The 10,656-nt window shown below is 38.4% G+C and overlaps 1 protein-coding gene across 1 annotated transcript; it reads right to left on the reverse strand.

Moving 5' to 3' along the window:
- Nucleotides 1-3,615: 3,615 nt before the first annotated feature.
- Nucleotides 3,616-9,560, reverse strand: LOC106869488 (uncharacterized). The gene is made up of 4 exons (XM_014915251.2): nucleotides 9,193-9,560; nucleotides 6,838-7,111; nucleotides 5,225-5,423; nucleotides 3,616-3,774 (listed from the first exon to the last, which is right to left on the reverse strand). Exons 1-4 carry the CDS (start codon nucleotides 9,255-9,257, stop codon nucleotides 3,683-3,685), a joined length of 630 nt encoding a protein of 209 aa, XP_014770737.1. The 5' UTR covers nucleotides 9,258-9,560; the 3' UTR covers nucleotides 3,616-3,682.
- Between the last annotated feature and the right edge of the window lie 1,096 nt (nucleotides 9,561-10,656).

Below are 10,656 nucleotides of genomic sequence, written 5' to 3' on the forward strand. Positions count from 1 at the left end.
AGTACTGTGCACAGTAAAGTATTTATAATAACACAGGTACCTACTGTTTTATATTTATTTTATTTATGCGCCCTTCTAAAGCCTAGCCAGGCTCATGGGTCCGGTTTCCCAGTTTCTATGGCATATGTGTTTCCCCCAGCTGGACGGGACGCCAGTCCATTGCAGCGTTACTCAAGAAACAGGAAGAAAGAGTGAGAGAAAGTTGGGGCGAAAGAGTACAACAGGGGTCACCACCACCCCCTGCCGGAGCCTCGTGGAGCTTTAGGTGTTTTCGCTCAATAAACACTCATAACGCCCGGTCTGGGAATCGAAACCGCGATCCCCCAACCGCGAGTCCGCTGCCCTAACCACTGGGTCATTGCGCCTCCACTACACAGGTACCAATATTTCATTTAATTATCCAAGTAAATTTAATATTTGCTTGACTTGCAAATTTACAAGGAACTTCAGACTCCGGTGGTCACCAGACTAGTTTATTGGCACCATGCACAAATTAGTACCTTGCACAGTACCGTATTAATAAACTTGTATCATTTATATTAATGTACTTCATTTCATTAAATTATCTAAGCAGTTTTAATATTTGTTTAATTTGGAGTATGTTGACCAATGTGATCCATCCCTGGTTCGGTAAAAATGAGTAATCGAGAATGACTTTGGAACGGTAAGTTCTGGAAATTCGATGTTGTGCTTGTAATACTGTCAAGAGACCATAATACTTAAATTGATAAATAAAATAACAGAATAAAGAAGAAAGAGAGCAGAGAATGAATATGAAAATGTAATTAGATGAGGGATTGCAAAGAAAAAGAATGGACTGAAGGAAAATGTTCTAACCACTGATGCAAAATAAATATGGACTTAACATTGTGGTATGTTTTAATCTAGATATTAAAAAATATTGGTTTCAAATTTCGGCACAAGGCCAGCAATTTCAGGGACGACCCCCAGTGTTCAACTGATACTTATTTAATTGATCCTGAAAGGATGAAATGTAAGGCTGACCCTAGCGGTATTTGAACTCAGAACGTCAAGTTGGAAGAAATGCCGCTAAGCCTTGACCAAAGTGAGTTATGATCTGTGGTACTCTGACTGTCTTTGTAAGAGTATCTAGGACTAGGTTTTCTAACAAGTCTTTTCTCTATATAAGGGAGTAGGGAGCCATTTGAAGGAGATTTAGCTGCTGTTTCTAATAGGTCAAACAACCACATAAGGGCTTTTTTCGTTGATTCTGGAGTATAGAAGAACTGGAGTGGAATTCGAAGTAGTTGGTGTACATGAATAATGAGTGTGAGGTGGAGGGGTAGAGTGAAGGGAAAGGAAAGAAAGAAAGAAAGGAAGAAAACTTTAAAAACGGAGGAGAAAATGTGGAAGATTTTGAGAGATTTGTAATCTTAGATTGAAAAAGGTGATATGGAAAAATAATACTTTCTTTTGACTAGGCACAACTGTTTTATATATTAAGTAGATGGGAAGTTGTGATGTTTATACATTTCTGAGGACATTGAGAAATTGTAAATGAAGTGAAACCTTTTGAACTGGGAATTGAACTTACACTACACACCTCATAGCTCACCAGAAATTGATCTCTTACTCTGTAAGAACTGGGTATATAAATAACACAGCATATTTAATAACTTAAATTATGCACAGGTATATTAAACACACCCCATATTCAGCATCAGGGACAAAATTAGCTTCTGGGGTGGGGAACTTCCCATAAAGGACCTGGGGTGATTTTTTTTGAGGCACTTTCTATTTCAGAAATGGCATTTTCATGCCCTTACATTTGGTTATAATAATGGTCAGCATAATATATCAACCAGTTTAACATTTTGGTTGATGTATTGTCTTTAACAGGTCTTCAGGAATGACCGGCAAAATTGATCTCGGCAAAGATTCGAACTCAGAATGCTAGAGAGATGAAACGCTACACTTTCTGCTGCCCCACCATCTCACTCATAGTGAAAATAATAATAATAATAATAATAATGCTACTAAGCATTTTGTCCAGCATAGGTAACAATTCTGCCAGCTAGCTTCTATTATAATAATAATCATCATCATCATCATCGTTTAACATCCGCTTTCCATGCTGGCATGGGTTGGACGATTTGACTGGGTACTGGCGAATCAGATGGCTACACCAGACTCCAATTTGATCTGACAGAGTTTCTACAGCTAGATGCCCTTCCTAACGCCAACCACTCCGAGAGTGTAGTGGGTGCTTTTTACATACCACCGGCACGAGGGCCAGTCTGGCGGTACTAATAACCTTTCGGGTTCGAAGAAATGAATACCAGTGGAGCACTGGGGGCAATGTAATCAACCATCCCCTTCCCCCCCAAATTTCAAGCCTTGTGCCTACAGTAGAAAGGATTATTATTATTATTATTATTGAGTGAGAGAGCAGTGTACGCCATCAAAGTGACATTGGGGTAAAATATACAAAGCCCATTATACCCATCATGACTACCCGTCTGATAAGGGCACACCAGGCACATGCATCACAACCATATGTGCGTGACATGGTGGTCTCATATCAAGATAAACAGCGCATGACCTCGCAGGTGGGGCCCAGTTAGTATTTTCTTCATGTCGAGTAGCCCATCCCACTCAAAAGGTCCCTTATTATTATTATTATTGTAGAAATGAAAAGGAAAAGAAGGAAGATGAAAAAGACAAAGGAGATAATTAAGATGGTAGCGGTAGTGGTGAAAATGATGATACTAAAATTGCGGTTTCTAAGATAAAGATTACAAATTCTTGGAGAGAAAAACATTGAGTTCAATATTTGATGGTTACCATTTTTATCAACTCTTTCAGAGTTGAAGTCAAGGCTAGACAGGGTTTTAATTCACAATTTAACAATACTGTAACGATATGTCCTGAAATGAACAGAACCTGTGTGGTGCAATGTTCTGTTTAATGATATTTACAATCTTAACGAGAATAATAACGAACGCTTTTTTTTTTGTTTTTTCCGATGCAGAAACAAAACCCAGAATTTGTGGAGCTCAGATACAAAGTCAATGCAGTTAAGGACCCCTTCCGCTTCCCCCAACCCCCAGTATTTTACTGGTAGTTTGTTTTACTGACTCCTTCCTCCGAGTAAAGGAGTATGGTCCTGGGAATTGAACTCTGATATGATGCAACCAAGCATTGCAGTGTATTTTCTTAGTTCAACGGTCTGCCGGTTCTGAAATTTACTGATGTCATGGTGATGATGATGATGATGATGATGATGTTGCTGGTGACAACGATGATTATAATGATGGTGGTGGTGGTGATGATTGATGTTGGTGGTGGTGGTGATGGAGGTGGTCTTGGTGGTGGTGGTGGTGGTGGCAGTAGTGATGATGATTATGGTGGTGGGGGTGGTGATGGTGGTGTGCTGATGATGATTGATGGTGGTAGTGGTGATGATTATGATGGTGGTGGGGATGATTATGATGGTGGTGGTGGTGGAGATTATGATGAGGAGGATGAAGATAATGATGATGAAAAAGATGATGATGATGATAATAATGATTTCAGCAGTTTCTAAAGTTACAATAACAAAATAGTTTCGTTAAAACAAGAAAAAGGAACAAAGAAAACAAAATTAGCACATAATTAAGAATAGATTGCTTTTTTTTGTTTTGTTTTGTTATCTATATATTTTTGTTTTGTTTTCTTTGCCTTACTCAAGGTTATCTTCTTTGATTTCTGGCTTAGACTTATTTTCTCCATGGTTCTGTGTTGTGTTGTTACCAAAATAAACACCACGGTCATCTGGAAAAAAAAAGCAAGAGACACACAAATGATGTCAGATAACAATTACTGAAGAATATATATTCCGAGACTGGTTTCAAATTTTGGCACAAGGTCAGTTTTTTCAAAGGGAGGAATTAAGTCAAGTACATCGACCCCAGTACTCATTTTATCAACCCTGAAAGGATGAAAGGCAAAGTCAACCTCGATGTAATTATCCCTAGATTGCCGTTGTATTTTGGGAGGGGTCAGTAAGCCAATAATAAACACATGCACTGGTTCAGTTTCACATCTATAATAATAAATGTGGATTTCTGTCTACCCGTCTGTCCATCCAGGACCCCTGTATATTTGCTCTAGACATATTATCCCCTTTTGGAATCAGGATGATCCCGGAAATGAAAATCTGCCCTTAATTTGGTTCTTGAACATCCAGCATTGGGATCAGGTCTGGGTGAGGATTCATTACAAGCTAACAGTTGAAGATTCAAATTTTAAAAGAACTCCCAAAATTTGTGAACTTACAAGTTTTACATTTACATTTATATATACATGTACCATATGAAGTGCGAATAAATGCTCACTGTACATACATGTATGGATACAGAGACACAATGCATGAGGTGTATAATATTTATATATATATATATATATATATATGATAGTATGGTTATTTGTACAGAAATGCAGATACAAACATTTGCTGCGTACATATGTGTGTATATTGTTTGTGTATGCACACAACTAGGGATATATAAATGAATAATTTATCAAATTAAATTTATCAACATGAGCCAATGAGTCATAAACAGCAACAAAATCTAACCCAACACCAAACACACAGGATACTGTTGTCCTTGTAAAATATAATTCCTGCTCTTCTGAAATTGCCTGCTTCATAAAAATCTTTGCGTTTGTTAGCATTTCCTTTCCATCTCAACTCCATCTTCCTGTGTTGTCTGTCTCAGAATGACTGCTATCAATCATAGCTTCTTGTTCCCTTACCCCAGCATCAGAGTTCTTGCAGAAGGTCATGGTGGGGATCAGCAGGGATGACTTACTCCTTTTCATCATCATCCAGTGTTTTAAATCCAGGTTTTGTCTCCGTTAACAGGGGTAGCCAAATCTACTTCAAAGCCATAGCAACCGAGGTAGGCAGGTGCAGTCCACCCCAACCTTTGGGCTGGCTGGTGCCCATTCTCCTTTGCTATCATGAGGCTTTTTCATAGCTGGATTTTCTACGGGGAGCATGCCCTTGCTTACCCCCAACCTCAGTTTCTAGACATGAGTGGTCCTGAGACCAAGGCCTCTACCACGATGTTTAGGAAATCTGGTGGAAAACTAGCACAGGAAGGCAGGGACACTACTCCCTGAGACCTCTTTCGGAGCCTCCCTACCCACACTCCTTTTGAGAAAGTAAAAAAAAAAAACAAAAAAAAAACCTCAAAGACAGAAAAAGAAGATAATTTACCTGTATGATGTTTAGGGAGTCTGCTTGGAGTTCGTTCCTCGAGTGTGTTGACAGTGATCCAAGGGTTCATAGTCGGATTGTCAGGATGTAAATGAGACGTGGAGACTGTTTTAGTGGCAAGGTAATCATGGAATAGCAGTGACTGAGTCAAGTGTTCTTGTTCTCTGCGTTCTAGCATGATGCTGGCCTCATCAATCAGCTATAAGAGAATAGTGTGAAGCTATAGCATGTCTTAGAATTGTTTCACTGTGGTTGTTGCTGTAAATAGGTCAGTCCTGGCTAAGAAAATGAGTGTCACCAGACAAAAAAAATGGATAATTAAAATAATTATAATTAACTTTTTGGCTCTAAAAGGATTCTATCCTAAGTATGCTGCTCTGCCAGTATCTACGCAAGGAAAAATATATCCTTCTGCTTGTTCTACAATATATTTCAACGCTTCAAAAACAAACTTATGCTTGTTTACATATGAAGCCATCTATAAGACATCTAGCATTTCTGGATGACTTTATAACTTCTAAAAAATTGCAGAAGAATTTGTCGGTCAGCAGTTTAGCTTAAAGGTAGAGCACTCTGACCGGATATAAGAGGGATGTGAGTTTGATCCTTATGGCTGGTTGCTGACAAACTTTTCAGCTCTAAAAGGATCTTATCCTATATATGCTGCTCTGTCAGAATTTATGTGTTGAAAAATATATCTTTCTACTTGTATAATTAAACTTAAACATACACACACTGATGAGGAGCTTACATGAGTTTGCATTCATTTGTGATGTTCTTGTTTACTTCCCAATGACATGGTTTCAGGTTCAATCTTACTGCATGGCACCATGAGCAAGTGCCTTCTACTATAGCCCTGAGCCGACCAAAGTCTTGTGAGTGGATTTAGTAGACGGAAACTGGAAGAAGCCAGTTATGTATATGTATGTGTGTGTGCGTGAATATATGTGTGTGTATATATGTGTGTGAATATATATATATATGTATATATGTGTGTATGTCTGTGTGTATATATGTATGTATATATGTGTGCGTATATGTGTGTGCATATGTGTGCATGCGTGTGCACGTCTCCTCTTGACCTTGCATGACTCGTAAATGAATGGCGTTCATTTCTAGTATCCAGCAAAATATATCTGGCCATGGGGACATATTGCCTTGCTTGATTGGAAACAGGTAAGGGTTGGGGACAGGAAGGGTACCCTGCCATAGAAAACTTGCATGTAAGCATGGAAAAATGGACATCAAAACGAAGAAAGGAGACAGGCTAAGAAGTGGTGGAACCTTCTCTGATACGGGAAGAAGCTCATGAAAGAGATGACACGATGCTGTGATGAAGAAGGGCCATTCAGCCCATGTGAACATGGAAAGAAAAAGAAGTAAAATGGTGGTGGTGGTGATGGTGGGGGTGGTGGTGGAGGTGGTGCTGGTGATGCATATATGTCTCTATGTGCACTGGTATGGACTGGTGTGTTATGTTACATCCTTCTTCATCAAAAGGTAACTTTGTCATTCAATAAACAGTGATTGATAAAATAAATATTGGTTCAGGTATGATTGATTGATTGATTGATTGATTATGAAACCAATGAAAGAATAAGATCTATATTTACATGTGTAATGTGATCCCTGAATGCCCCTTCTAGTAACTCAGAATTTGACAAACATTTGGTGGCTGGGAACTTCACCACTTTCTCACTGTCCCTTGCTGGGTCCACAAGCAGTGTCGGAATATAATCTACATCATGACGGTTTTTGCTGATTTTCCCAGACTTAAAGTGCACCGAACAGATCCAGGTGCTATTATTTGGAAGCCAATTACTGGGCAGACCAATTTTCTTGATGAACTTGCTCCGCTGGTACTTTCCTCTTGGAATTCGGTAAAATCTGTGTAAAAAGAAAATAATTGCAAAAAATAAGAAAATAAAAAGTTAAAATTCAGAGTAAAAAATTTATATTTAACACCATAGTATTTAAACTGGCCATATCTGGCGCAGGAGTGGCTGTGTGGTAAGTAGCTTGCTTACCAACCACATGGTTCTGGGTTCAGTCCCACTGCGTGACACCTTGGGCAAGTATCTTCTGCGATAGCCTCAGGCCGACCAAAGCCTTGTGAGTGGATTTGGTAGACGGAAACTGAAAGAAGCCCGTCGTATATATGTATACCCTTGTAAAATTAGTGTCAGTTATAATCCGAAATCAACTTTCAGCTTTTGTGGTTTTGCTGCAACGAGAGACATAATTAGAAAAGCCGGAGAGGCAATGAGCAGGCGGATCTGTTAACGGTGTCAGGCAAATTGCTTTGCAGCATTTCTACCCGTTTTCACAGTCCGAGTACAAATACTGCAGAGGCCAACTTTACCAGTCATATACTAGGGTCGATGCTATCACCTAAACCCCATTCCCCTCAAAATTACTGACCTTTTACTTAAAATGGATACAATTATAAAGACTGGCAGGCGGGTATGGAGGCAGGTAATTTTAAGTAAAAGAAAAACGAAAAGAAAAATGAGCCACCGACGTGCTAGAAAGAGCAATGATATCTCCTTTAGTTCACTCGCTTTATTGTCTTGGAGGGGGACGGACAGATTCGGTTAAAGTGGATCTGGATAGAATTGGAAAAAAATTAACCAAAGGACTGTTGGACCAGAAGAGTTTGACCTGGGTTAAAACAATAACAACAACTGATGATTGGGCTTCTGTGAGGTCATAGAAATAGCAGCCAAAGTCCCTTAAACCGTACTTTAAAGTCTTAAAAACGAAAGAAAGAAAGAAAGGATGCAAGCCAAGAACGTGCTAGAAATAGCAATGATATTTCCCTCAATTCTTATCACCTTTGAAAGGAGAAGGATATATCTGATTAAAGTGGATCTGGAGACACACACACACACGTATGACTATATATATATATATATATATATATGTATGTATAGCAATTAGAAAATGGAGGAGAATATGCGGTACCCATCGACTTGCAGACACTGTATTCCGTTGAATGGGTACCCTCCCAGCAGTATATTGGATAGATACTATCCCTTAGTGGGTTGAATCCTCAACCCCTAACTCTCTTGCATTATATATATATATATATATATATATATATATATATATAAGAGCAAGGAATGTTATACAACAATAACAACAGCCGATGAGTGACCCCTTTACGTGGTCGTCGTAAAAATAGCAGCCAAATACCTTAAGCCACACTGTAAGGACTTGAAAAAAAAAGAAAGGAAAAGAGTAAGATAAGGACATATAGAATTATGTAGTGTGAAAGCGTGTCTGAGGAATGGTCACGGTAGGAATGTACATGATTCTTAGGTGTATGACATGAAGGGCTAAACAACAAACATCAAATCACAACAGCAGTGACAGCAACAACAACATGGTAAAACGCCATTTCCACGTTGGAGCGAAACACGTCAACAAATCCTTTAACTGCCATGTTTCGGAGGGAAAAAAAGCGAACATCAACAACATTATTCAACAGGGATTTCGTTTTTTATTAGACACAGGGACAGATCAGATAATAACAGTAATAGTAGAGGTGTTAATGGTGATAATAAGGTAGGATATTAATGGTTAAAAGGAACAACAACAAGAAGACTATTGTTGGAAAATAACGTAATCAATGACAACAGCAATGAGCATGAAACAAAATTAAAAAAGAGTAAATTTAAGAAATACTAACATACATGTATATAAAGGATGTATATATATGTATATATATGCATGCGTGTGTGTATGTGTACATATATATATATATGTGTATGTGTGTGTGTATGCATGTATATACATATATGCATGCGTATGTATGTGTGTATGCAGGAATGTATGTATATGTGTGTGTCTGTGCAGGAATGTTGTGTGTGTGTGTGCAGGAATGTATGTATGTGTGTGTATGCAGGAATGTCTCTGTGTGTGTGTGTGTGTGTGTGTTTCTTCATAAACAAATAAAATAAACAAACCGTAATTTTTTGCTGGACGAATGTCGATTGTTACAACCAACAACACAACAAGTTGCGGCTGGCATTCTCAGCTGGGTTCACTTTAAATATTACTATTACTATTACTATTACTATTATTATTACTATTATTATTATTTCAGCAATCCGGTCTTCTCAATCATCAAATAGGGAGAGAGAGAAAAAAATAAGGGTGTTTATATATATGCTTTCTTTTTTGGTGTTTAAAAGAGGAAAGAATCCACAAACAGATAAATATAAAAGGCGACTTGGTTTTAAAGCTTCGGTCGTCGTCGTCGTGGCGGATGAGAAAATGCCACGAGCTTTCAGCTGATGGTTTTATTTATTTCTTTCTGGATCTCGTCACGTAACGTGTTTATTAAAGTTGCTTCCCCTGGTAGTGTTCTTTACTGTTTAGAGGTAAGAACAACATGCTGTGCCAAACAATAACAAAAATATTTCGATGTAGTGGGCGGGGTCGGTGTGTTGTGGTGTTCATGCCTTTTCTCATAGCATTAATGATAAATATATATAAGAACTTACAACTTCTCTGTACTCGACTGACGTTTCTGAAGTCCGTATATTGAGTTCTAATTCCCAAGTTATTACTATCGCAATGTTTGAGCACTATATTTATTTGTATGGCTATTTTATTTGTTTCAGAGTCATTTGACTGCGGCCATGCTAGAGCACCGCCTTTAGTCGAACTAAGAGACTCCAGGACTTATTCTTTGTAAGCCTAGTACTTATTCTATCGGTCCCTTTTGCTGAATCTCGAAGTTACGGGGACCTAAACACACCAGCATCGGTTGTCAAGCAATGCTAGGGGGACAGACACACACACACATATATATATATATAGGTAATCTTCAAGTTTAGGGGGATAAAAAAAAATATTCAAGGGAAGTAACTGAACGTCTTACCAGTATTCTCCGTACATCTCTGTTTATAAATAAATCACACACGTGATTTGATTGACGTTAGGGTTAAGGTTAGGATTAGGGTTAGGGTGTGATTTATTTATAAACAGCTAGAAGAAAACGGATAATACTGGTAAGTCGTTCAGTTATTTCCCTTGAATATTTTTATTTATTTTTTTTATCCCCCTAAACTTGAAGATTACCTACGTCTATACTGAAATACAGAGTCCAGATACCTCCTCGAGTCATACTGACTCATAACAGCCAGTTTCCTGGTTTCTGTGGTGTTTGAATTATATTTCCCAGCAGTCAATCTCAGGATGACTCATTTTAGCCAGCTGAGTGGACTGGAGCAATGGAGCAACGTGAAATGAAGTGTTTTGCTCAAGAGCACAACACGTCGACCAGTCCAGGAATCGAAACCACAATCTTATGACTCTGAGTCCAACACCCAAATCACTCAGCCACATGCCTCCACATTTAATGACTTGATGTAAGCAATACAAAAATGAATGTAAAAAAAAACAACATTGTATCGGATATACAT

Source organism: Octopus bimaculoides, chromosome 15, assembly GCF_001194135.2.
Source record: "Octopus bimaculoides isolate UCB-OBI-ISO-001 chromosome 15, ASM119413v2, whole genome shotgun sequence".
In the NCBI taxonomy this organism is placed as follows: Eukaryota; Metazoa; Mollusca; class Cephalopoda; order Octopoda; family Octopodidae; genus Octopus; species Octopus bimaculoides.

Coding starts and splice junctions, on each gene's coding strand:
- LOC106869488 (XM_014915251.2), bottom strand. CDS start 9,257: ATGCCAGCCGCAACTTGTTGTGTTGTTGGTTGTAACAATCGACATTCG. Junction 5,424..6,837: donor TCAGGGATCACATTACACAT/GTAAATATAGAT, acceptor ATTCTCTTATAG/CTGATTGATGAGGCCAGCAT. Junction 3,775..5,224: donor ACTCCCTAAACATCATACAG/GTAAATTATCTT, acceptor TTTTTTTTCCAG/ATGACCGTGGTGTTTATTTT.